The 27240-nt window shown below is 43.0% G+C and overlaps 2 protein-coding genes across 3 annotated transcripts in view; one reads left to right on the top strand and one right to left on the bottom strand.

Annotated features, from left to right (window-relative positions):
- The window catches only part of NOL10 (nucleolar protein 10), a 52860-nt gene extending 48568 nt beyond the window's left edge, over positions 1-4292 (bottom strand). Inside the window, exons 1-5 of the mRNA XM_086745155.1 lie at positions 4207-4292; positions 3672-3717; positions 2802-2900; positions 1960-2037; positions 97-134 (exon numbers count right to left, since the gene is read on the bottom strand). Of these exons, the coding sequence (XP_086601281.1) occupies positions 97-134; positions 1960-2037; positions 2802-2900; positions 3672-3717; positions 4207-4272 (327 nt within the window). The 5' untranslated portion in view covers positions 4273-4292. The remainder of the gene's footprint in view (positions 1-96; positions 135-1959; positions 2038-2801; positions 2901-3671; positions 3718-4206) is intronic.
- Positions 4293-10253: 5961 nt separating this feature from the next.
- On the top strand, positions 10254-26877 carry ATP6V1C2 (ATPase H+ transporting V1 subunit C2). Of its 2 annotated transcripts, XM_086744580.1 has the most exons (13): positions 10254-10382; positions 11234-11301; positions 15510-15595; positions 16472-16501; positions 19785-19879; positions 20575-20666; positions 22166-22264; positions 23343-23411; positions 24368-24460; positions 24883-24976; positions 25262-25359; positions 25754-25883; positions 26699-26877. In XM_086744580.1, exons 1-13 carry the CDS (start codon positions 10254-10256, stop codon positions 26792-26794), a joined length of 1179 nt encoding a protein of 392 aa, XP_086600706.1. In that variant the 3' UTR covers positions 26795-26877. The 2 variants fall into 2 exon arrangements, with proteins under 2 accessions (XP_086600706.1, XP_010114737.1); XM_010116435.2 differs by lacking the exon at positions 16472-16501.
- The last annotated feature ends 363 nt before the right edge of the window (positions 26878-27240 follow it).

Here is a 27240-nt window from a genome sequence, read left to right as displayed (position 1 = left end):
CAAAAGTTGTGTTGATTGACTGCCTTTACTATATATGAAAATGCATTTTAATATATACACATTTTTCCATTTATAAATTGAAAACATTAAACATACCTTGGAGTAATCATCTGATAAAATCTCAAACGTAACCACTAGAGGAGAGAGCAAGAGAATTTTAAGTCAACTAAGTAAGCAAACTTATTTGCAAACATTGGCATAAATCCTGAAAACATTTACACTCATGCTAACCTTTAGTCATATAAGTATTCCCCACAGGTGTCAACGCATAATGCAGGCATTGTGATAAAATCTTTAATTATAGAACTTTATTTGCAAAACATTAAGTAGCTTTCTGAAACTTTAGAAACATATGAAGCATCTTGCAATCTTTTTATTGTTCTTGTATACTTGACATGTTCCTCAACACAATGTTCAACCATGTACTTAATGACTCGGAGGAGGTCTAATCAGATGGTTTGCAGTGAGTGGGTGGTCCATCAATCTTTGGTAATCAAAGATGATAAAAAAATGACCTAAGTTCAAGACATACTACGCACAAACCTGCATGTGTGATCCTTCTAAGGGGTCAGCTCTTCTACAAGAAAGAGCTTTAAGACTCAAAACAAAAACCACAAATTTGAAAGCTTCTATCCATGCTGAACACTGCAACGTATTGAACTTTGCCTACTTTTAAATGAGCTGGGTTGGGAATATTAGAGAGTAGTTGCTTAGCTAAATCGGTTCCATTTAAATGCGGGAGCTCATTTAAAGTTACCTGAAGTGACCCTACGCTACTTTTCAAATTAAACACAATTTTGCAGTCTAGTAAATGCCAGTTAAAAAAAAAATAATAATAATAAAAAATTAAATTAAGCTCTAATTACCAGCAAGCATTTACTATTACAATGACTCCTACTCTTTTAAGGAAGGTCTCACTCTTGCCATACCTTCCTCCCTCTAGCCCTTCCGAACTCCAGCCCCTACCACCTCCCCTCTTACTAGGCTGTAGCACCACCCCTTCACCCTAAGTGACTCCTTGCAGTCCTGAGGTACAGGGTAAAGAAATACCAGCATGCACTACTCCTTTTCCTGACCTAATTCAGTAGCTCTCAATTTTTATTTTTCACATCACTTTCACACACATCACAATTAGATCAGTTTCTTTCTTCCGTAATGATTTACGACTTCTACCATTCTATGCTCATCCCCTCATCGCTTTGGTCACCCTTGTATCCCAGTTTTCAGCCATCACTCTTCTAACATCCCAGTCTTCTAATAAAAAACAAATTAAATCAAAACAACAACAGCAAAAAAGAAACAAACACCATTCCCCAAATCTGTGCACCCTTAAACTCAAAGCTCTGACCTCCTCCCCTAGTCTAACTGCCAGCAGATTCTCCCTTTCTCATTGTCTGGATGGCTCCTTCCTTTCCTCACCATAGTTGTTCTCCTTCCAAATTAGCAGCAAAAAGGTGTAATTAGGGCCTTGGCCATGCTACCATCTATCCCTATGTACCTTGTTTCCAAGAAAACAAACAAACACACCAAAATAAACAAACCAGACAAGCCACTCTCAGGGAATTCTCTTTACCCTGTAACTCACTGAGCTTGGGCTCCAGTGAGAAAACAGTGAGAATTCATTTCAGCAACAATAGCGCAACCACAGCGCGCTCTCCTACCTTACTGCTTCACAGAAGGGGAAAGAAGGGAGAACTGGCCACTACGCAGCCACACCACATTCCCCAGAGTGCAGCCTTCAGCCACATTCACTCCCTGAGGCCCATGCTTACTGGCTCAAGTACACTCCTCACACCGCTCCAAGAGAGGAAAAAACTTTGTATTTTTCCCTTTTCCTCCTCCTTCAGAGATAAAAACTACGTCATGTTTTACTCTAGATTCTTATGTTCCCTCAAAGTACATTCTGTCCCCTCAGCACAAGCAGGGAAATTTCTCCTCAAGTCCACAGCTTATACGAACCTTCAGAATCTAAGCATCTTTCAAATTTCTGGGACAACTGATAGGTATCAAAACAGCGGATCCTGGGCTTGTAAGTTCCTGAAAAAAAAAGTAATTTTATCTTTAATTAAAAAAATTAAATTAAAAGATAACATTAAAGCATTTAAAAAAATAAAATGGCTTACATATACAGGCTTTACTGCATTTCAACTATAAGTATTCTGATCTTACCAAAGTCTCTGCGATTGCCTCTTAGTAACATAACCTTATGGCCTGGTTTTTGTCTTTGGTGCCTGAAAGCAACCTACTTCTATGTAGGCTTACCAGATACATCATACAGAATTTAATACCTTCCAGTAAGTCTGAAAGAACACGTCTCCTTACGCTATAAATGCCTACTAAAGTATTCATGTTTGGATCCTGCTTTGACAGTTATAAAATGCAGCATTATCGTCCATCCTTTAAAAAAAATCATCAATGATGTTAGGAAATTAACTAAAGCAAATTTATGTACATATAATAAAAATAATTAAGAACTTTGTTTATAATACAGTTAAAAACGGTTTAGTTTTTAATTGTATTATAAATGTGCAGGGGTGTTGGACTAGATGATCTTCAAAGGTCCTTTCCAACCCAAACCAATCTAAGATTCTAAGAACATGGGCATTCTAAAAGAAGCATTTCATAATACCACTACAGACAGCCACTCTATCACATCTTGAGAGTAAGCTTCCAAAACCCTGTTCATTGCAACATTTAAAAATAAACTCTTATCAATTCTACCTGAAATCCTAAATCATTCTGCAATCAAGATTTTCTAGCACTTTTGGCCTCTGCTACGGAGAGACACTTTGTTAACTCACCAACTGCCATAATATACTGTCCATCTCTCGATACCTTAATCTTTGTGCTAACTGTGGGCATTTCAAAGTCCTGAATAAGTTCAATTCTTCTACGGATATCTATAAAGAAAAAAAGAAAATACATTATTTTTTAAAGGCAGCACTGTTGTATCAACCCAGAAAACTGTAATGGTCTCTTATGAAAGCAAGTTGAGTTAATTGCATATAGGGAATACCTTTTAAAATATAAAGATCTTCTTTTAAGGCTAACTAATAGACGCTATACGCAGATTAATAGAGTCTGTTAATCCTGAGATGCAGGCTACCTCCATTCACAATACACACCTATTCTGAGGTGGTAAGTATGTAACAAATTAATATATAATGTAGTAGCAAATATTTATGACACATTTTACACAACTAAAATGCTGTATAATATATTCCATCCTCCTGTTAACCCTATGCATCTTTCCTTGGTTGAGATTTTTACACAATACTTCTTATTATATGTAAATGGCTGTATTTTATTTTGGCTAACAATTATGATGTTCCTGCACCCTAAGACAAGCATAACACACACAAAAGAGTTTATAGTTGGACTTTATTATAAGCTACATGTGGAATTCATCTGTCATGCTTCTTTATAACCTACAACCTCAATCTTTAACGCCTGAAATTTAATGCAATATTGGTAATATCCTGTTTATATAAAGCTGTGTAAAAAGTTGAAGTATGACCTCTAGCCATAACCATTTATAGCTTTAATTCTATAGTTTTTAAAATATGAGCCACAACTCCCTTGTATCAGTCAGTAAAGCATCTCCTTCTGGACCTGCATGTTGTGTATGTGCAGCCGAGCATTACTGAGGGCTCTGTGATGGGAAAACTCACCCACATCTTTCTTCTGTAAAGCTCTTTTCTTCCTGTCTGACAGCCACTGTAAGAAAATATATAAATCAGTCTTGAACCCCTTACTCATAAAGGAACCATTGGAAAGTTTATCCAATGTAAAAGTATAAGACATTTAGGCCGCTAATTCTTTTTATCTTGACAATTTTAAGATTTCCACTGGTAAGTTTAACCATGCCACGTCAAGAAAACTTACGAAGCAGTGTTTTTTAGGGGTCTGTGGAACAGCACACCTACAGCTAGAGATGCGCGCATTGAAACTGCATTTTCAGCTTAAAAAACACTTATAGCTGGCGTTAGCTCACGACCCCCACCCTCAACACAAGCGCATGCGGAGAAGGGGCGGCCCGGTGAGCCGCTCCGGCCGGGACGGTGCTGAGGCCCAAAGCGCCCAACACGCTCCGAAACCCGCCTGCCGCGGGATCCGGCGGGCCGCGAACTGGCTGCGGGAGAGGCCCGGCCGGCAGCGCGCCCCTCGTCCCGCTCGGCGGCCCCGGCCCTCCCACTGCCCCCTCACCTCCGGGAGGCTCCTGCCGGCACTGAGGCTGTAGATCTTCACCTCGTTGAGGCTGGAGACCTGCATGGCCGCAGCCCTGCCCGCCTACTTCCCGGGCGGAGGGGAAGCGGAAGGCGCCTCATTTCCGGCCCGTGACTGCTTCCAGCCGGCGGCGGGGCGCAGGGAGCCGGCAGGGTGGCAGCTGGGCCGAGCCAGGCCGCGACCGTAGACCCCCCTCTCACCGCCCTCTCTTACAGGGGAGAAGCAAACCCTTCTGATAGGAAGGGAAGCAAATCCGTGAGAAACCGAGCCTTGCCGGCGGTCCCAGGCGTTCATTGCCCGTGTTCAGACAGCGCCTGTGCAAGAGGCTGCCGGGCGTCGAAGTTTGTGGAGGTGGGCGGCAACGGGGCGGCCATGTGTGCCGCATGGCCTGCAGCTGTCCTCTGTGGGCGGCAAGACCTCATCCTGTGACATCCGAACGGCTGCCTGCCTGCGCTGCTGTTCTGGGCAGCCCTCGGGTTACATCAGGAAGGCTGGAGCTGCTTTTCTAGACTTGGTGGAGGAGGTTAATTTTCTCACCCTACAGCAAACCCATGTCCGTTATCTACAGAAAACTATAAATCCAAGATTTGTTTGATCAGAAAGTTGCCAGCAAATGTAAAAAGACAGATTTTTATTGCTTTATAGCATCAGCATTTAAACAAGGCGAAAGTCAGACAGTTACTACTTTAACCTGTAAGAGCAACAACAAGGATCAAAGTAATGTATATCCAATCTATATATATCCTCAAGAAACAATGAAAACCAAATACTTACCACAATAATACATAAGCCTGGTACAAGAGGCAAATTGAAGCTGTTTCATAGAAGTCTTATGTATGGCATTCTCTGGATGATGTATTTCCATGACGGTAATACTAACATCACAACTAGAAAGGGCTCTGTTCTAGTTCATATTAGAGGGTGTTACGGCTGAGATTGATGGGAGATTTAACATGCCTAAATACAGGTGTCTACGTGGGTGCTAGGTGTCTAAGCTCCCATTTCAGAGAGCTAAGGCTTCACTTGCTTAAATGTAGGTTGTCTAGTGGCATCTGAGATGTTGTGTGGTATCTAGGACATCTAGATGAGGCTGACACAAGACCTATGGAAAATCCTTCTGCAGCATGAGCTGGAGGCCAGGCAGGACATACAAGGGCATCTCAGGTGGCACCAGAAGCTGAGGTAGCTGAATCTCATTCCTAGCAAGTACAGTTAATGAAGCCTGAGGAGCTGTGCAGTGAAGCAGCCATAGGTATCTTCTTCAGGGAGAGCTCAATGGTTTCTGGGTTCCACTCTCTAATTACTTAGACCACCACTGGCTATTAATAGACATTTAAGGCTGAATTCTTTTGTCCACACGCAGAGGCCTTGGGCCACTCAGGATGCCCCAGGGAATCACAGACTTCTGCAGGGGGTTGGTTGGTGTGACACAAGATGTGCAGAAGATTGTCTCATCCTGGAAAAGCAGCTGAAGGGCCAACAGGATGCTCCAGGCCATCTCAAAACACATTAGGCAGAGTCAGGAGGACTGAATCCCTAAAGAATTCCTAGAGAAGTAAAACTCCAGAGATCCTTACAGACTGGAGATTTATGTGACTTTCTTAAGTGAGACTGCCCAAGGTATCCTGACCCTCTCGTCTGTTCTCCAAATGTGTTTATCTGGCCACAGTGCAAAAGAAGAGGGGTAGAACCCAGAGGGTCTGCACAGCGGAAAGCAGCATTTTTTTTCAAGTTGCTTGAAATTAATTTTTTGTTCTTTTCAGTCAAATTCGATTCTCAGGCAAAGTTGATAAATCTGAGCCTAGCCAGTCATACATTTAACACTTCTTAGAGAATTGAAATGGAAAAGATCAAGTGGAATGTGGACTATTAAAATTTCAGTCCAGAAAACTTAGCCAAAACTGCCTGTTACACTTACTACAGAGTTAAAAAAATCAGGATCTGAATGATGCAGGAGGAGCTTTGACAAAGCATTTTGCTTCCTGTATATAATGAACCTTTGTTGTGTGTAGTAATGATATACTTTTAGATTTTCCATTCAGATGAATATAGATGAGCAGGTAGGTGTACTGACTGCAAACAGGTGTGATATAGGATGCTTTCAATCAAGAGCAAATAATTCTGCTTGCTTTTGCTTTTTCTGGTGTCAGGATTTGCTGTGTGCATTACCCAGTGGCAGATGAGGTGGTGCAGCGTTCTGAAACAATGTGGTGAGAAGCCCACTCAGTGTAACCTTTGCTGATTTTAATAACTAGGCAGTGCCCCTTCCATACGTACATACATATACTCAAGTACAAGTTTTCAGATATATTCACATTGAAACATTTCACGTTCAATATACAAAAGTAAATAGATGTAATTCATCAGGAAGGTTCTGCTGCCCTTCACAGTACACAGTGAGCGAGTAACTGATATTCTTTAACATAATTAAGAAGTAGATACACAGCTAAGGAATTATGATACAGAAGTAGTTTGCACATTAATCTTAAAAGTACACAGAAAAATGTTTTCACTTAAAACAGTATTTTTTTTATCCATTATCAAGTTATTTAAGAGTTCCTTCACTGAAATATTTTCAACTGTAATTTTAAATACATCATTGTTACAATCATAATAAAATACACAGGACTAGGAAACAGGATTTAAAACATTCTTTCTAAGCAGAGGGAACACTCCCTGCCCCTGCATTACTAGAAGACTAAACGGGTAATACAGGTAATAGACATATAAATTGTTTTGTAGAGAACTACAGCTTTGTAGTTGCTGTTTTTCAAGCTTAAAACGTAAGCTGTCCCATTAGTATTAATGTAATAACTGTCTAGGTAATTAATTTTGGCTATCTATTAGAGAAATTTGCCTTGGGAGATACTTCAAGTAGGATATTTCAGTGCTCTTAATAACTGGAGGCAGAGTTTTGCTCCTTGGTGTGACATCTGAAGAAGTACTCATAAACCCAGAGAGAGGCAAAGTCACAGAAAGGTTCACTGCCTTGATGGATCAAAGGGAGCAGAAAGACCCATGATGATCACGAGGGAATTAAGACAGCTTTGAGATCACATGGCGCAATGCGCAGCACCAGCCAGGGGAATGGCAGGGGAGACACGAGCTGTCACAGCTGTGTTACCACCGGAGCGTGCGGCTCGCTCTGCGTATCCCACGGCACGTGGTGCTGCGTGCTCCTTCCCTCCTGCACCTTCACTGGTGCTTTGTCCAGCCTAAAAAAAAATGTATAATGGGAAAAAAAAAAAAAAGATTATAAAATCACAGTAAAACCAGAAAATGTGATAATAGAAAACATTCAATAGGACATTGCTTAGGCATACTAGGACATTGCTTAGGCATTAACATCATGTTTCCATTATAACTTTCTATTAATGAGTGACAAAATATTTTCCTCTTTCATAAAAGTAACCAAAGCAAATGATTCTGTATGAAAAAAATAAGAAACAGAAAAGTGACATAGCTGTAATAAAAACATCTAGGAAGGAAATAACATATATTGTAGAATCTAGAAATCCGACAACCCTTCAGCTTGGATTTTACCTTATTCACTATAATATCCATGCACACAGAAGCATCCCCAAGAGCTAGTGCCCCTGCAGCAAATAACATTTCTCGTCTGTTAACACTAGTGTCAAATGACACAATTCCACATTTATGAGAGCATAACATTTCTAAAATTAATCATGCAAAGTATGTCTGTAGCTTGAGACTGCAGCAAGGATCCGGTGCAAACTGCACGTGGTCTGAGATGGGAAAGAACTGCCAGTCTAGGTGATGAGGGTTACTGTACCTCTCAGACCACTAGTCTGTGGGTAGAAACATATGATGTATATACTCAAATGTGAGATAATTCTGTTTTCATTATTAAAATGTGTAGTCTAAAGAAACAAAGAAAATTGGATGATTAGACAGTAATCACTATTTCTGTGAATGCCATGACACACATCGCTATGTTAGGTTTTTTGCATAACTTCTGAAATGTCTTTTGTTGTGCCCTAGGGGACACATGACTGAAAAGAACTAGAAAAATCACAGTTATGAATGCTGAATGTTTAATTGGGCTAGAAAGGAAAAAGAATAAACCAAAACAAGCAAGCAAAACCCCCCCGTAGTGTGGTTATTTCAGCTACAAATCTTTTCAGTGTCTTTTTCTGGAGAGCTTTCAGTAGACACTCTCCTCCTCCACACATGTATTGTTGCTTTGTATATCACTAAAAATGATAAAGAGAAGCAAAGGAAGATGAATCCTTGACTAATCTAAAGCGTCTATAAATTTAGAGTCTAAGACCTTGACCTGTTCATTAGCTACCTAAAGCATGATTTAGACAGAACTGTCCAAGTCCAAGACTATGATTCAGGATGTCTTCCATCAGCCACTTCTACCTGGTGTTGGAGATAACTTAAACCCATTAGGGGTCTTCATTTAAGGTTCTTGGAGGTGCCAAGAGCTCTGCTTCTGTCCACAAGCAGACCTGCCAGGCCCAGAGCCTCTCAGTTTAGGACAGATCACATGGAAAAGCAAGAGCACCCTTCTGTTTAATTTCTTATGGGGCTTCATTTACATTTGATACATGTAAATGTGAGCAAAAAATGCAGTGACTTTTGAAGGAAATAAATCACCAGTAAAAGGAGAGGTTGTTTAAGTGTTGTATGATAATATAGCGATTAAGCTATGAAAAAGACAACTGGTGGCACCATGTACTCTCTGTGAGGGAGGTAAATTCCCACCTGCAGAGGTGCCTCTCGAAGGCCGGTACTGGGAGTGCTCAGACTCTTGATTCCTTCAGAACATGAAGGGTCTGCAGAACGTGACTCCATCCGAGCTGTGAAACACCTCGAGCAAACTTAAGGCGACGTAAGGCAAATCCAAGACTCGGCAAGGACTAACGGCCACAGCTGTGTTCTACCAAGGGAGGAGCATCACCGGGGGAGGATGCATCGCTGCCTTGCAGGCTCCTGCACCTCTTGAGTGTTTGTTAAATAGAGCGCCCAGGGAAGTCGCAGAAACAAAAGTTTCCTCAAAATTGCTTTAATTATTCCAAAACCTTCAGACTCGCTAAAGGCAGTCCATGTTTAATGACAAGAGGTGGCCTCTGCATTATTCTTGCGAGTTTCAAAGGTGGCAGACAGATGGAAACGGGCCCCTCGCACCCACTCGCGTCCCTTCGCCGTGGGTTCTCCGCCTCCCCTCGCCCCGCCCCGCCCCGCCCCTCCCGCCTCACCCAGCATCTCCGCTCCTCTCGCCGGGCTGGCAGAGGCGGCGGTGGCGGCCGGAGCAGGTAGGGCAGCGGGCAGGGTCCCCCCGGCAGCATCACCCCCAGCCCCGCGTACCGGGGGTCGGGCAGCATCCGCCCCGCCGCCCGCTCAGCGGAGCGCTGGGCTCCCGGGGCGGCGGGGGTTTGACACCAGCGCGGTTGTCTCCCGTGGATTTTCGCGGCTGTTAGATCCGTGTTGTTCGGCTGATACTGGCTCTGTATGCCGCTACTTGCCTTCCGCCAGCTCTTCCCTGTCCCACCTGGGACGAAAACACGGGGGAAAGTGACATTCCCTCTCATCACTGGCATCTTCTGCAGCCTGTAGGTTGTCTTTTCACATCTTGTTTTCAGCTTTGCCTACAAATGTCCAGAAATTTGAGAGATGGTATTTACCAAGCAGAAATCCTCAATCACATTTGGATGGTTTAGTGAAGTTCCCGAACTCCTTAATGGAGACTGGATTTACAGTGCAAGGCGAGTGGAAGAGGCTGGGAGGGAAAAAGAGAGGAGGAAGCTTACTTTCTTCTTCAGAAACTGGATGGAACAGCTCCGTGACATTCTGGAGAAGGTCATGTTCACTTCAGCCTGAGACACAGGACTGACTCACTGTCCTTGTGTTTCTGGGAAAAAAACAAAAAAAAACCCCTCATTAGTCTATTCTAACTTTTTCTCTTCTTAGGGAAGAGCTTGTTTTGTGCGGTGCTCTTTTAGCCTCTTACCTGCTTTGTGTTTCTACAGTGACCAGGAGCAAAGAGAAAATATTGGATCATGTTGGAGTTCTGGCTGATTTCTGCCCCGGGAGACAAAACAAATCTGCAGGCATGGGAAAGAATGAACACAGTGACGTTGAAATCCAACCTGTCCAGCAACAGCAAATTTCATATTCCAGACTTAAAGGTAAATGAGGAAGGGGTTTGTGTATGGGCGGGCGACACAGCAGGATTAGACAGGGCTAAAGACTTGTGGGATAAATGTGGGATTTGTCTTTTGGGATAATGTGCAGAAAGTAGAAGATGATGGCAGTCGGGGGATGAGCTGTGTTCAGTCAGCTGAAGATTGGTCAGAGAGAAAAGCAGTCATTGTGCTTGAAGCTGACCTTCCCATTGGGAGGATATACGTATCAGCAGTGAAGAGGGCCGGCTCAGTTACTCATCTATTGCATGCCATTACTTTTTGCTCCCAGTCATGAAAGTCGTACAGCATTGTACGCTTGGATCGCTAACGTAAGGGGAGTAGCTGGGTATCTAGAAGCATGCCAGTAAGACTGCCAACAGAGAAAACAGTGCTGTAATGTACATTACTCTTTGGGAAATGGATGTATCTGTATATTCGGTTACATTACCCAGCAAAGAAGGCCAACAGAGACACCTTTTTGAATAAGTGCTGCTTCCCTGGTCTGCTCAATACATCGGATTTGTTTGTATGTATATTGTGTGCATTTCTAGTCACTATTTTATCGTGTAAAAGACCAGTCTATGCTATTTGATGACACAGGAATGAAAACAGGAAGGAAGACACTGACGTGTAATCTTGAGACTGCACATACATTTTTTCCTCTATTGGAAAAGGCTTTTTATGCCCTGGGTCTCGGATAAAGGAATTGCTGCTATTTTCCACTCAGTAGATAAAGTTCTGCCAAGCAATTGAATTCACAAGTGCTAAACACAAGTTGGTGTCCCTAAGACTCTGCGAACAGAAGCCTTAGACAGACTTGTGCATCTTTCACTTACTTCTCATCTTTTGCACAGGTGGGGACACTGGATGCTCTTGTTGGTCTGTCAGATGAGTTGGGAAAACTTGATAGCTTTGCTGAAAGGTAAAATAGATCTTATTTACTACCTACAAATGAGAAACAGACATTGTTTTTGTCAGACGGTATGTCCTTGTGTTCACCTCGGTCTGACTCAGTTCAGCCCGGACTACAGCTGAACTAAAGCAGATAGGCTTTGTTTAACCCTTGTGTGGATTGTCGTGGAATCATCACAAAGGAAGGACCATTCCTTTAAATTTGGATTAATTAAGTCAGTGATAGTTCTGTCTGCACAGCGATATGTTTGAGTGGCAGTGCCAGTGCTAGGGAGGCTGTTTCTCAAAGGGAAACAGCTAAAAAAAAGTTTGGTTTTTGGTTTTTTTTTAAAGAACATCTTCCAGAAACTTAATAAAATAGCATTTTGAGAATATGAAGCCCTCCCTGATCTTATTTTCCTAGAATATTTCTCTTGAGCCTTCTGCCCCTTTTCAACCAGATGTAGGAGTTCTAAGGAATAAGTTCTTCTGAATGAACTACAGAGGTCCCCCTCTCAGACTTTTAGACTCCTTGAAATTCAGAATATTGGCTCACATTGTATGAAACCTGCTTGTGCAAAGAATCACATGATCTTCTTGATGATCATTGCCCAGATTGCCTTTTTGGCCAGAGTGACCTGGCTGTACAAAGAATAATAAGTATAGCAAGCTGAGAAAATGGCAGGTTGTAAAGTGCTTCATGGCACAAAGTAAACTTTGTTATTGAGGCAATGAAAGTACAAGCTGCTGGGTTTTTTTCAGTTTGGTGGGGTTTTGTTGGTGGTTTTTTGTTTTTTGAGTTGGTTTTTTTTTTTTGCTTTGGAAGCATACCTCACATACAGTTGTGGTCTTGGTCACAGAAGCATGTGTTAGCTCTGGGGCTTTTTGCCTTTTTCCCCTCAGCCAGGACTGGTAAGTATTTGTTTGTCTAAATGTTTTTGATACTTTCATAGATTTTGTCTAGCAGTTGCAAACACATACAGAAATACTGATATAAACTGTATACCTCTGTGATAGGCAGTTTGGGTAAAAGTAAGTCTGCTAGAATATATTTCTCTGTAGGATTTTTTTTTTCTACTTTACAGGTACTACAGCAGGGCTGTATTAGGATGATTACATTTGGTCATTCTGGGTTGCACACAACATCGATCTTTTTAGAATCATAGAATATCTCAAGTTGGAAGGGACCTGTAAGGATCATCAAATCCAACTCCCTGCTCCTCACAGGACTGCCTAAAACCTAACCCTATTTGCTTTTTTAAGGATTTTTAGCAGGACAGAGCAACTTAATACTTAGTTCACCAAGAAAACCTTCTCCATTTTGACCCTGCCAAAAAATCTGCCCCAAGTTCTTTGTAAACATGTTCAGACCTCTGGTTCATACTGCAGAGATTCTTCATGAAGCGGGGATAGGGGCAAATTTCAGGAGAGACAGTGCCAACACCTGCTATCTGTTCTAATGGAAGGTGTCTCTAGTCAGGGCAGCAGACAGGCAAGCAACTGCGTGATCTTGGTTTGAGGGCTGCCAAAAATCATGCAGGACTGATTTTCAGAAAGTCTTAGCTAATTCCCAGCCTTCTGAAGAATTAGGACTTCTGAAAAGCTGTCTGCAGGATCCATGTGAGATCAGGGAGGGTAATTTTAAGTGAAAGGTCAGTATGAGCTTCCTAGGCTCACTGTGTCCTTCTGTGCCCTTTGTCTTAACTTGACAACATAGTACAGCTCCTTGTTCAAGCTGAATGCCACTTTACTCCACTAATTGTCCCTTTAATGCCAATAATTACATTACTGTATGACATGCTACCAAGCAAAGGGGTCATTGAGGCCATTCCACCATAAGCTACTGAGGTAAGGACTCTTCCTATTGTCTTGTTTGCCTATCCAGCTAGGTAACCAAGAAGGACCAGTGAGATTTGAAGATAAGAAAAATGTGTTAAAAAATAAGAAAAATGCATTAGAGTAATAGCAAAGAATAATCTACACAGATCAAGTCCCACAAGGACGTACAGAAGCATTTTGCAGTAAATAAATGCCCAGGGGTTTGAGCCTAAATTCTGGTTCAAGGGTTAAATGCCAAGCACTCGCACTTGGTTGAAGTAAGTGGCATCCAGAGGGTTACAAGCCTGTTCAAATGACCTGAGAGTTTATGTTCCTGCTCCTCTGAAACAGCGGCCTGCTGAACTGTTGCTAGATAAACACAACTGCCAATAAAGCCAGGCAGCACAAACCTGTCAGCACTGCCTCCTGCCAGGACAGCAGAGAAGGGGCAAGAGTTTGCAGGATCTGTTGTTTCCACATACTTTTGTTATTTATTTACACTGGGAGGCAAAGTGTTTTTCCATATCACCATGTGGTAGCATGGAGCTCTCTCAAGCTGACGATCCCCTCAGTCACTCTTACCTGGGGGCTCTCCTGAGTGCTCTCCTGAGCATTCTGCTGTGGCCTCAAGTGGCTGGGCTTCTGCTCCCCAAAGTATTTTGGAGGTCTAGCTGGTAGCAGATGGTACACAGTATGTTTTAAACAGTCTAAGACATTTTTTTTCTTTAAATAATGACATTGCAGCAATTTCAGAAGCAAAATGTGAGAATCTTCCGAGCCATAATAATAGGCTAAATGGAGTTATTCTCTTTACAGATTTTTGTTACTACTGCTCAAGGCAGTTTAGCTGAAATTCTCTCCTTTTATAATACATCATCTGAGCGATATATTTACTCAAGGAGGGATTCATCTCATCTAAAGGCAGAGGTTTAAGGGTTGGATGTGAAAGCTGCTCACTGTTGGATGCCACTGTAGTCAGTGGGGCTCCTCTGGGCGTCTGGTTCCTCTCGCTTGCCTCAGACATGAGTGATGTGCAGGGTGCATGTTCTGTCTTTGCATGGGGAATGTACTGGATGAGTGAATCCTGCTTGCATTTCACAGGTTGCAAAGCAAGTCACAGAGAGTAAGGCGGAACTGGAGAACATTGCTCCAGCCCAGTGTATACATTAGCAATCTCAGATTTTTCCTCCCTATCACAGGACTGGAAAACCTTTGCAAAGACTGTGAGTTTCTTTACAGGAATGGAAATAGAGGGAATCTTTACCTCTGTGAATTACTGCTACTTTGCAGCACATCAGAGAAAATCCTTTTCTCTGATGCCATCATGGTGTCTGTGCCTGGCCTGAAGTCTGTTTCCTGAACTCTTGAAAGCCACAGGATGTCACAAGACACATTGTCTGAACACTGCAGGTGCCCTTTCAGTCTCCAGCTGTAGTAGTCTCCCCTCTGTAAGGAAAGAAAGGGAGAAGCAGCCTGCCCTTATGCTCCGCTCCATGTCGCCATGCTGAGAATCATGTCCAATTCATGTCCCTGCCAATTTCATGATCAGACTTTATAGCTGTTGCTTTTTATTACAAGGTGTAGTCAGCCTGGGAGGGTTAGGGAACTGAAGGCCAAATTCTGTGAATACTTCTGAGTACAGAAGGGTAGTAGAAAAACCGGAAAGGCTTTTGGCCTGTATGCAATAGGTGCTTTGACTAGGGCCAGGGGTATCTACTGCTGGAGGGACTTGATGAATCCATTTCTTAATATAAGCAAAAAATAAGTAACTATGGGGAGGCAATGTTCTCCAGGAGGGGCTCTGGTCAATTCACTGCTCTGAATCTGGCAGAAGGAGGAATTGAATCTAGTTCTCCCACACCTTAAGGGAGTGTCTTGTCCACCGTGCTAAAGAGAAGAGAGAAAGAAGCCCTTAAAGAAGAGGAGTAAGAAGGAAAGTCTCCCTATTAAACAAGAGAACATTATTGTTTTCCTCTCGAGTACTTTGTAAGAACCTTTATCTCAGCAAGCCCTAAGGGTTTATTTAGCATCCCATGGAACAGATTTTCAGCCAGTGTTAGTCTGTATGTAGCCTCTTGTTCCTCCATCACCTTTAGAGTTTTAAACATGGATTTTTTTGCCTTCTGGTTTCTGCTGTGAGTATTGTGAGTGTACAGAAGACTGACTCTTGATCTTCTGGAAGTCTAGAGCACTGGGGAGATGATGTTACCTATGTGTTTGCAGAGATCAGTGTATTTAGAAATAAGGCATTTAGTTCTGCAATATGCCATAGGTTGTTTATCATTATTTGAATTGAAAATTAACCTGCCTTGCTTTCAAAGTGTTTTGTTTGGGCATCTCTGAGTTTATCAGATCATTGTGGCAACTGTTTTATTTTTGTTTTGTTTCTTCACTAACAAAGCTTCTCTTGTTACACCTAAGCGTAATAAAGAAAATAGCCCAGTACATTGGAGAAGTTATGGAGGACTCAAAAGATAAAGTCCAGGAAAATCTTCTGGCCAATGGAGGTGGGTGCTGTGAATGTGTATTCTTTAATGCATCGATGCTGCCTGTGTTTGCTTCAAAGTATGAACATGTAGAATTGAAACACTCACACATTAGAAAGGACAGCCATCAGCAACATTTTTTAAGAACACATCTAGCCTGCTCCCATTTTTCTCAAAATTAGCAGAAGCTTTATCCAGTGGCAACTTTGCTTCCAGGGCAGTGTTCAGCATCTAGTATTGAACTAGTTTCTAACACCAGAGCTGAGAAGTGAGGAGGAAAGCAGGAAACATCACTTCATTCCTAAAATGACCTAGCACTTTCTGTGCCCTGTATGGGCTTGATCTCTTACAGGCAGCTAAATCTCATTCTGTATGGGTGCATGACATCTGTCAGTGATCTGTTAGTGATTTGCCTTCGTTATTGTAGTGCTGGGATAGATCACATTGTGAAATGTGGATTTCTGACATCACAGTGGACGTGTAAGGCAACAGCTCCAAAGCACGGAGCTGGGGCTGCACTCACAAGGCCATGCCAGGAGCCGGCAGGACATGGATGTGCTGCTCCTGTTAGGAGGAGATGCATTCCAGTGATGTCCTGCCTTGGCTGGCAGTGTGAGAGTGTTTCATAGCAAATTCCTCCCCAGCTATCCTGGAAAAGTACAAGAAAAATGGATGTTACACGTGCTAGTTACAGGCTTGTAGAATGACACTTTAAAATAAACTAACAGTACACACTCCATCACCCTTTGACTGTTTGCAATGTTGTGCTTCAGATCTGTATGAGTAAAGGATGGGGAGGAAGTCCTTTTAGAAATGTGCTCCTTGCATGGCATAAGAGTGACGTTTCATGAGTGCAACCGCTTGACAAGTGCAATAATTCCACTTACTGTGTTTCAGGACTAAAGGATAAAATGAAATGTCTCAAAAGTATGTTGAGGATTGATGATTGCAGTGGTGTTACAAGCATGCATTTGTGTGTTTTAGTGCTAGAGACAAGTCTTGGTCTGGTTGTAGAGATACAGTGATCAGGTTACGGTGGATTTCTCAAGTAACAACCTCGTAGCTTGATCACGATATCCCTATGACTTGAGAAACAACACTTATTTCCTTTGTTTCCTTTGTTTTCTCTTTTTAAACCATTTTCCTTTCCTATCAGCTCTGCATGCCTGTGTTGTAATAGAAGGATGTGGAAATTACTTGTATGTGTTACTAATTTCTCTCCTCTGTCTGAATTTGGTCATCTAAACAAATCATATTAAACTAAGACATTAACCTTTCCGAGATTATTGACTGCATCTTAAAAAATTGAGTCAGCTTTAATATGTGAGGATTCCCTTAATATATTCCAGTGTCATTCTTCATAAGCAGCAGCAACTTTGCTGTACGAATTCTTCCTCCTCCCCTTTCTGTTTAGCAAAAGGACCCTAAAGTTGAAGACTTCAGCAAAAGGACCCTAAAGTTGAAGACTTCATTGAGGTTGTGAAATCAGAAAAAAAAAAATCTAAGACATTACTTTTTGCTGCATGAGCCCATTTCAGACTATTAGACTGTCCCGACTCAAATTTTGTTTGAAGTTATGCTATACAAGTTTTCTGATTTTATCTCGGTTGTATATATTCTTGACAGCAGTTTGGTCCATGAACTGATGAAGATGGCAGCTGTGTGTCTAACAATTGTTTGATTGGATTTGTGTGAAGAAAAATGCAAAGTACTACAAAATACAGTACTTTTAGTTGAGTGAACACAAACACACTACTTTCCAGTGGGCAACAGTCAGAAGCAGTCACGTGAAGATGTCTCTCTTATAGAAGGAAAATGCGAGTTTGTGTAATAAAGGGAATTTTAGTATATCACAACAGCAGGAAATGCTTTCTTACTTATGACAGACTAAAAAAATCTGAAATTGAGTAAAGCTTTTCTTCAAAGATTCAGATCAAATTATCTTTCATTTATGCTAGTGTTAAACCCAAATGAATTCTTAAATTTGGTAAGTGGTGGAATAACTCCAATCTTTATAATTAGCTCAAAACAAAGCAAAATGGGTAGCATAACAATTTTGAAGAATTAATTGTTTTGAAGGGAAGGTATTTAACATTGCCTCTTAGAGCTGGGTGAGTAAATCAGAGTTACGAGAGGTTCAGGCTGAGGGGTTCCTGGGCAGCTGTGAGCATGTTGGGGTAAGTAGGAAGCATCGCTCCTGGATGGGCAGCTATGTGAGGTCTTTTAGAAGTGACTTGACAGGTTCCATAGATGAGAGGTGCCGTTCCAGGAGCATCAGGGTGTTTGGACTGCTTGGCATTTTAAGCTCAGTTCTGCTAGTGTGCTCACAGTAGTTTGTGCCATCCCTAAGATCAGGCTGCTTCACTGGTGCAGTTCCAGAGCACTACTCAGGGGTGAAGTATTTTTGACCTCTCTGCCTTCCCCCTAGAGACCATGAGCAAGTTCTGCCAGAGAACTGCGCATGCAGGAGCTGCAGGATCGCTCTCCCTGCCTTCTGCCGTTTTGCCCCCTTCCCACACACTCTCTATGCAGGAGAATTTGCAGATTCCCGGTCAGACCTTAGCAGGAGGGGTTGGGTCTTTGCCTCATGTCCCCTGTCTGTTGGATGTGGAGGAGGTTTTCATAGCTGTGGTTTTTAAAGAAAGAGGAGGAGAACATCATCATGCCAGTGCTCTCTGCCTCCGAGGCAGTTTATCCATTGATAAGCAGCCCGTTTCCTCCTAACATAAGACTTTCCATGCTTTGGAAATCTGATAGGGTAAACTGACTCTGTTGTAGGGTGAGAGAAACCCATGGAAAGTGTAGCACTCTCCTGCCAAGGGTATTGGGTGTCACATGAGACAAGGTAGTACCCTCAGCCTGGTAGTATGGCAGCTGTATGACTTTTCACATTCCTCTCATGCATCTCAGTTCATAAAGTTTTCCCCACATCCTGAAAGTTCAGCCCACAAGAAAGTGTACTCCGACCTCGCCGTGGGACGAGCGAGCGAAGAGCACTGAACGGCCCCAGCGTGCCTCTCCTTTCACCGTGGCACCTTGAGCTTGTTTCGCTCCCCGTCTTCCCAGAGCAACTTCCCAGATATTCACCGTGTTCACCCTCCTGGGCTGGAAGAAGGCCCACCATGCTGGTGACATTGCCTCTGGCTTCTTTGTCTAGACACAGAGACCTTGCCTGCTGCCTTCCTCCAGACTCTCTAACCTGCAGCAGGACAGCCCCAAGCCCCAGTCCTTGTTGTGGCAGGATGCATGACTTCATCCTCGTCCCATGAAGTTGCTGAAGTACACTATGTAGGGATGTGCTTGGTACCCTAAGGGCTCTCAGGACTCAGGTTAGGCAGAGCTGCTGGAGAATTCCTTACTTGGTACCATAATGTACCAAGCCTTAATATTTTTCTGATGCTAAGGAGCCTTGGTCTTGAAACAGAGTGAAACAGCATGATCCTGTTCCAGGAGCTGAATATCCTAGCTGTCATCTCCTCTCGATTCTGGGAAGCCATGGATCCCTGTAGTACCTTGTTTTGTGGAGCTGCATGCACAGGGCCTTGCTGTGGATGTCTGTTGTTGGATGATGTGGCTGAATTTATACATTTAGAGAAATACCGTATGGCTTTGTGTGATGTGGGGAGCTCTGCATGCAAAGTCAATGAAGAATTTCTCATCGCACCTGAATTTGTTTGATTTCTAGTGACCGCTTGACAGCATCACAGAAAAGCGATATCAACTACGCTCTTGATACCTTTGATCAAACTCCCAACAGTCCCCAGTATTACTGCTGATCCTGGGCACAAAATATTTTTTCTGATAGCTCTTGCCAGGATTAAATTCAGGTTTATTGCAATAATCAAGGTTGAGGTTACGTGAAGCTGTTTCTGCTGTAAAGAAGAATGGCTGCACATTGCTATGTCCTGCTGATACAGCTAATTTTGCAGTAATGCTTGTTCTGTATTGTTAAGTGTAATGCGGAAAAGATTTATTGTTCAATTTCTAAGTTTGGGGATGTCTAGAAAGGTAATTAGATTGAGCATGTGATCTGTGCGGATTTGATCTAGATCAAATTTCTGTGAGGATTTCTGTGAGGTGGGCTTCTGGTTCACACCCATCACTAATGTTAATCGAAATTGTACCTAGGCTATAGGTGGGGACTACTATCCAAACTTTGACCTGCCATCTGGTAAGCTGTCTGCTTTAATGCATCTCTTTGCATTTGCAGTTGACCTAATTAGCTACCTGACACGCTTTGAGTGGGACATGGCCAAATATCCCATAAAGCAGCCGCTGAAGAATATAGCAGAAGCATTAGCAAAGGTAAATCGTACTCTGAATTTTTAAGAAGACATCAGCATGCGGAAGCATGTCTTCTTGGCAGTTTTTGGTCCCTCCTCTCCTGGCAGTCAATGCGAGCTTTGCCTTTGGTTTGGGCAGGAACAGGCTCAGAAGCACACACTCTGCACTGAAACACTGCTATTATTTTAATTTCTACTGTAATAGTAATGATACTTATATTTAAACCTATCCAGTCTGTAAATGTATGGCACCTTACCAGGTATATTAGAATATATTGACATGGTTTCTGCACTTTAATCCCCTGCATTGTAGTATTTTATTGTTTTTATATGCTGTCATATTATTTTCCATTTTGGATTTCTGCAAAATCGTTGGCCTGACATTCACTCAAACGCCTTGCAGGTTGGATGAATTATTTACACTGCCCGTCCATTCAGGAAGGTGTGATGTGTGGTTCCAGCTAGATGACAAATGAAACCGTGGACTTGCTCCTTAGGCCCAGCTGTAATACCCACAGCCACAGCTGACTGCAGCTGACTTTCTGCAGAGGCCTTTGCCCCAGGGGGCTCTGACCTGGGGTCCCTCTTGGCCACAACCAGGTGGCTTTATGAGGGGCTGACAGCTGTGTCCTTGTATTAAGGTGCAGAGGTTCCAGGAGGGGGGCGAGGACAACACCTCAGCCACCAAGTTGACTCACTTTGTTTGCTTCGTTTTAGCAAGTGACTCAAATAGAAACAGACCTAAAGACCCGATCAGCTGCATACAACAACATTAAAGGAAATTTGCAAAACCTGGAGAAAAAAACTGTGTAAGTATAGCAGGTGCCTGTTCGTGTCAGGAACGCTGCACGACTGCGCTGAGGACAGTGCGTGCTCACACCCATTGCTGTGCAATGGACCATGTCTGTTCTGGTGGGAAGAAATTTTTCAGGCTTTAGGGCATGCTGAGCATGACCCAGCAAAAGCCAGAGGAGGGGAGTTGGTGTGATCAGCATGTCTCAAAATAAGTTCGAGGAGACTAAAGTCCCTAATAGGATTTTACTGGCAGTGTGAGCAGACAGTCTCGGAAAGAGTCAGACCCAAATGCACTGTATTGTTCTGATGAGATTTCAGGGAGTCAGAAATTAGATCAGCTGGGTCAATGGGTGGATTCCTTTGCAAGACAGAGCAGTTTCCTATGGGACCTCTGCAAATGGTGTTCAGAAAGTCAGCTTTACAGTATTCCAGGCAAAGTCATCTTTTCTCCTTCCCCACTGTGCCTACCTCACCAGCATCATGCTTACATTTTTCTTTCTTTTGTTTCATTCTGTTAGTCCGCTTAATGCTCTGTCAGGGCTTCCCAAATGTTCTCTTCTCTCTTCAACTTTTTATGCTCTTTGTCTATGTCAGTGCTTGATATCTGGATTTTCTCCAGAGTACCACTGGGGAGAATAGTAAATTCCAGTAAGTAGAGCAACTTGGAAGATGCTGTGCAAGCCCTCGCACAACACGTGCTTGTATGTGCCACTCTTTTCTACTCAGGCCCCTTGCTCTGGGCACAGGACAGAGGCAGGTTCTCACCTTCCTGGCACTGCAGCCAGTCAGGCTGGTAGCCTGCCTAGAAACCAGCCCTTACCCAAGGAAGATACTTACAGGGGCTCGAACCGAGTTCCAGGGTGGTTGGAATTTTGTTCTGAATGTGGAGTGACAATGAGCATGCCTGGGACCAACTCTGCTGAACCCAACCAGAAATCATAGGAAAAATACTTCCAGGTCGTAGTCCAGAATGACTTTGTCAAAAAAATGCTGTCTCTCATGGAGACCTGCTCAACATGGGGACTGTGGTGCCCACGAGGGCCAGCAGAGCCATATGGCAGTGATGTCTCCCCCTCTCTCTGCTGAGTTTCTGTGTCCATGCCTCGCCACTGCTAGCCAGCACCACTGGCCTGTGCTTCCTGTTAAGACACATTTGTCTCAGGCCACTTGCATGTGGATAAACATGGGCAGGAGGGACAAGGAGATATTAATTCCCGTTTCCGCTTTCTTGGCACTGTTTGTATTCTCAGTATCTCTCCAGTTCCGACATCAGCTTTGAGCATCTGGAAAGAGGCAGAAGTTCTGTGTGGGGAACATGAGCAGTGCCAGTCCTCCAGCAAGGTGATGAGGGAGAAGAAGGGAGACCCTGTGGTCCAGGCCTATCTTCTTCTGACCATCGTGTCCACCTTTAAATCCTGGCATTTCTGGTGTCTACCAGTGCCAGCTAGCTTGAGTTGAACAAACATCTGAAAAAACATCTGAAAATACGTTTCCTTTGTCTTTTTTACCATAGAGGAAATCTGCTGACTCGGACCCTAGCAGATATTGTGCATAAAGAAGACTTTGTTCTGAATTCCGAGTATCTTATCACGCTGCTCGTCGTGGTGCCAAAGTAAGGCAACAGTACATGCACGTGTGCTTGGTGTGGCATTGAGTTTCAGACAAAGCACTGGATCCAGGTGATACTGGGTCAGGTTGGGGCAGCTCATCTGTGCTGCGGCTGGTGTGGAGCTGTTAGCAAAGACGAAAGAACAGTTTCTGCCAAGAGTGATGCTGGCACAAAAGAAAGAGAGAAAGACTGCTCTGAACTCGGAGCAGGACACAAATGGGATGTAGATTTTCAGCTGTTATAGAGTGGGTTCTCAAACAGCCTCCTGGTAAGAGTAGTGTGAGCTAAAAAAAAGGGAAAACCAAATTCTTACTGGAGCTTAGCTACTTTATAAAAAGAATTAGACCTGTCAAACTCACAGGGCCTCTGCTGGCTGTCTATTCATAAGTGCCTGCTCGCAGGATGACTGCCATCACTATCAGTTGTGAAGTTACGTGATGTTCTTCTCAGCCTGCACAAAACTTTTCCTCTCTGTATAGCCCTGTCCCAGTAAACACACATACAGTACCATCACTTTTCCATCTGCAAAAACTATGCTACAAAAAGCTGTTTGAGGTAAATTTGTTGAGTTTATTATCTGCACGTTCCTTCAGATTCCCCCTATAAACAGACTTCTCACTTTGCAAACTCTCACCATCCCCTTGACCCCTTTCTCCCAGTGCTGGCACTTGCCATGTTTCCAGTATAGCACCAGATCAGCTCTGGGGCTGCACATCATAGCAGGTACAGCCCACCTACCCATGGACCAGGGGCAGCTTCTGCAGGGGTCCTGGAGCATGGGACACTGTGTGGCAGCCTGGAAGTATGTGCTGGAAGCCACGTTCTTCCCACCATCAGCCTCCTGCTTTGGGCCCTTCCTCATCCCAAAACCCAAAGTGAGGACTGAGGGTGCAGAACCTCTCCCTAGCCGGTGACTGGGAGAGGAAAGGAGAGGCTTTATGTATCTTAATCACATAACCCAGCATGAAGAGCTCCAACTTTTCTACCCCAAGCCATTAGCTTGATTAACTATATTTATCAACACATTTGCTTTCTAGTACATAGTATTTATTTACTGTGCTTTCTTTTGTGTTGCTGAAAGATCAAGCTACGTACAGTGGCAGAAGACGTATGAATCCCTCTCCGATATGGTAGTGCCTCGCTCCACCAAGTAAGTGAAATTCCAAATTAAGGTTCCTGTTTTTTTCAGTTGTAGTATTTCAGCCCCTCAAATTGCTGGATCCTGGAAGGAATCCCTTGTCTAACACATGGGCTCCATGTTAACATATAGATTTGCCCAATCTGATTCTCAACTGAAATCAGAAACTACTCTGTCGAAGGGAACTGCAAATGAAAGAGAAAAAAAAAAAAAAACAGGTTTTTTTTTTTTTTTACAATGAGGTTTTGTTCCCTTTTCCAGTAATTTAGTTCTTTCTGCTTTCAGCCAGGGCCTTTGCTTTTTGTGTAAGACAGACAAACAATTTGTTACAGTAATCCAGGCACAATTCAGACACATGCAATCACTTACAACTTTATGAAAACTACTATTTACAAAGATCAAAAACTTATCTTTGCATCTTTAATTGCTTCCTGCTGTAGAATAGGATAATTCTGTGTACTGTTATTTGCATTAGCAAGTGCCATATTAAGACTTATCCTGGTAAAAACCTGGAGTAAAAAGTCCTTACTGGGAATTAAATATTCTACTGCTCAGCTCCTGCAGACTATGAGGTCCAATCTAGGGCACAAGAGGTGACAGTGGTATTATCTGAAATGGAAGAAATGGAAAGCACAGAGAAAGAAGAAAGCTGTGTGCTGCTGCCTGTCTCAAAAACACAAGTGCATGGAAAGTGGGGTAACATTAACAGAAATCATAGCAAAATCAGGCAGGCAGAACATGTGTGTACTACGATAGGTTCAGGAACTTAACTCACAGGAGTTTGACGTTGGAGATAGTGTGGCTGGTGCTAGTAGAGTCTTTGTTCCCTATTTCAGTCACAGTAGTTCTTGAAAAGCAGGGTGTTGTTCAGTATCATAAAAGGAAAAAAAGAACTGGAAAAGAGGAGGGTAAAGAAGGCATGAGGGATTTGCCATGTCAAATCACAGCAGTGTATTTCCCTTCCCCAGAATGATTGCTGAGGATGCAGAGGGAGGACTCTTCACTGTGACCCTATTTAGAAAAGTGATGGATGACTTCAAGGCTAAAGCCAGGGAAAACAGGTAAGAAGCACTGATTGCTAAGCAGGCCAGGCTCGCAAGCAGATGGTGAGGATAAGGTGAGGCTTGTTCTGTGTGCAGTACAGCTGAATCCATCACTGGTTTTTAGGACTTTACTATTTATGCTGCTGCTGGCCCTAAAGCCACTGAGAAGGCAGGGTGGGAAGGAGCTGTGGCAGCAGATGCAGTGATCCTATTTAAGCACCAAACTACAGATCCTGGAGTTGTCCTTCCTGCTCTCATTCTACCGACAGCAGGAAACTTGCTTTCTGGGTGTGACTACAACTCCCAGCCTCCACATACTTTAACCAGTTAAATGGCTAGCAACTTTGGAATGTCCTAACCTGCTTCTGTAGAGGTGAAAGAAATGAGCACACACATTGCTTGGACTATGGCTTGTGAGAGCAAATGTCGTTCAATTGTAGGTTCATGGTTCGAGAATTTTATTTTGATGAGAAGGAACTGAAATGTGAAAAGGAAGAGCTGATGAAATTGGCTTCCGATAAGAAACAACAATACGTAAGTAGCACATCAAGTTGGTGGCCTGATAATGACAGCCTTTGCTACAGGCGTACCTCAGCGCCCCTCACTCAGAAGTGGCTTTTGGTTACAACAGACTCCTGTGAGCTCCATTGAGCCCAGAACACTGAGGCACAGGATAGATAACACAATTCACCCATGGTTATTTGAATTTCTGATACACTGTGAGCCATTAACAGGCTGCCTGATGGTTCCAGTGGTGTTAGCTACGGAGTCGCCTCACGCAGCGAGGGCATCGCAACACTGATGTGTGTGTTCTCCTAGGGCCCGTTACTGCGTTGGCTGAAAGTGAACTTCAGTGAAGCATTTGTGGCTTGGATTCATGTGAAAGCCTTGAGAGTTTTTGTTGAATCTGTCCTGAGGTAAGTGGGTAAACATGCAGTGCCAGCAGAGATTCCTGTAGAAGACAAAAGGTACAGCGCTCTTCCTGGGGCAGTTCCTTCATGGGAGGGAACATCCCTTACACACCACGCTCCAGGGGCTCACAGGAAGCAATACAGATGACCCCCAAAAAGGTGACAGAGAAAGTTGATGAAAAACAGTTCTTTGAGGGCACTCACAGGGAAAACAGAAAGACACAGTTTAGTTGACTTGCTGCTTCAAAAAGAAAATGCTTTCAGATAAGAAGGCAGCACTGAGGTTGTGCACTGCAGAAACAATCAGCTAGCGTGCCGGGAGACTGAAGAGGGAGAAGGGCAGGAGCGAAAAGGCGTGCCCCTTCCCGGGAGATGATTGTGTCTGTTGATGTGTTTCAAGGTATGGCCTCCCAGTGAATTTCCAAGCAATGCTACTGCAGCCAAATAGGAAGTCTGTAAAGCGCCTGAGAGATGTCCTAAACGTGGTCTTCAAACACCTGGATGAAGTCGCAGCAGCAAGTATAATGGATGTATGTATTTGGACTGCAAGTGCACACACTGTAGCTTGTCTCAGTTTAGTCAAATGAACACTTCCACCGTCCAGGGGCTGGAGCACACATCTCCTCACATCTTGTGATGCTAGGAGCCCTGGATGCCACTCTGTCCCTGGAGGTTACAGGTTGGATTAGGGTGACAGGAAGGCTCAGATTATGATGGAGAGGTGTAGAGATTGCTTACATTTTCTGTTGAAGCATCTGATGTTTACAGCTAGTGGACTGAAAACAGTCTGCCCCAATTACGTCAGTTCATCTAGGAAAAAAATTTCTATAAACATTCAGATCAAAAAAAGCAAGGAAAATGAATTCAGAACTAAGTGCTAGGGCTGTGACACCTGTTCCCTGTAAAAGGCTGTCATTGACTAAGTACCTCAACCTACGACTTCAGCAAGCAGCAGTACTTGCTTTCTCCCTCCCCATATCTTAAGCACACAAACGATTTAGAAACAAATCATGATAAACCAGTAGGTGTTAAAACAGTCTAAAACCCACAAGTGTAAGATTCCCAGTGCATGAAGGGAGGAGAAAGAAATGAGCTGCTTTAGAGCTGAAGCACACAAAAACGCTACAATACATGTTCATAAAGTAGCAACCAAGCATGCATTCTCAATGCTTGAGAACACCAAGCAAACACCACGTTCTCAGTAGCCAATTCCCCATCTTAAGCACAGCAAATACAAAACTCAATTCCACCTGTGGAAGAGAAGCACAAAAGCAATCCAGTGTAGCTTGGAACTGTGTAACAGTTTGTTTACTGGTACTAAATTCATATTGTTTCCTTTTTGCAGCCTGGCATGGACATCCCTGGCTTACAACTGAGTAATCAAGAATACTATCCTTACGTCTATTTCAAGATCGACCTCAGTCTTCCTGACTGCAGTTAAAAAGGAATTGCTCAGGCTTCATCTATTAATTTTCAAGACCCTAATGTTACAGTAAAACAATCTTTAGCTGCTGAAAGTCAAATTAAAATGCAGATGCTGTAGCAGGATAATTGCATAAGATCTTCCTACCACTTCCAGTAATTTTTACAGCAACTTCAATATAAGTATCTCTTGTTCACAATTCTACAAAAACATACTTCAGAGGCAGGAGGTACTATGGTAGTATTTATTTTTTTTTTTTTTTGTAATTTACAAAGATGGAATATCTATTGGACTTTAAATAAAACAATTTTAAAAGTGTGGTTGTTAATGGATCTACTAGGTGTGTACAGTCCTGCTTTTCTAACAAAGCAAACTTAAAATAAAAAACAAACCAAAGACCAGAAAAAGTAGAAATCATCAGAACAAAATGTAAAGTTTTTTTTTTTAATTTAAAAAAAGAACAC

This window comes from Chlamydotis macqueenii, chromosome 3 (genome assembly GCF_036417535.1).
Source record: "Chlamydotis macqueenii isolate bChlMac1 chromosome 3, bChlMac1.mat, whole genome shotgun sequence".
Classification (NCBI taxonomy): domain Eukaryota; kingdom Metazoa; phylum Chordata; class Aves; order Otidiformes; family Otididae; genus Chlamydotis; species Chlamydotis macqueenii.
Note: the sequence above shows the minus strand (reverse complement) of the source record. Positions and strands in the feature narration are given on the sequence as shown.

Excerpts from the sequence above, each read along its gene's own strand:
- ATP6V1C2 (XM_086744580.1), top strand. The coding sequence starts at position 10,254 with ATGTTGGAGTTCTGGCTGATTTCTGCCCCGGGAGACAAAACAAATCTG. Across the intron at positions 20,667-22,165 it reads AACCTGGAGAAAAAAACTGT|AGGAAATCTGCTGACTCGGA; the intron begins GTAAGTATAGCA and ends TTTTTACCATAG. Across the intron at positions 24,977-25,261 it reads CCGATAAGAAACAACAATAC|GGCCCGTTACTGCGTTGGCT; the intron begins GTAAGTAGCACA and ends GTGTTCTCCTAG.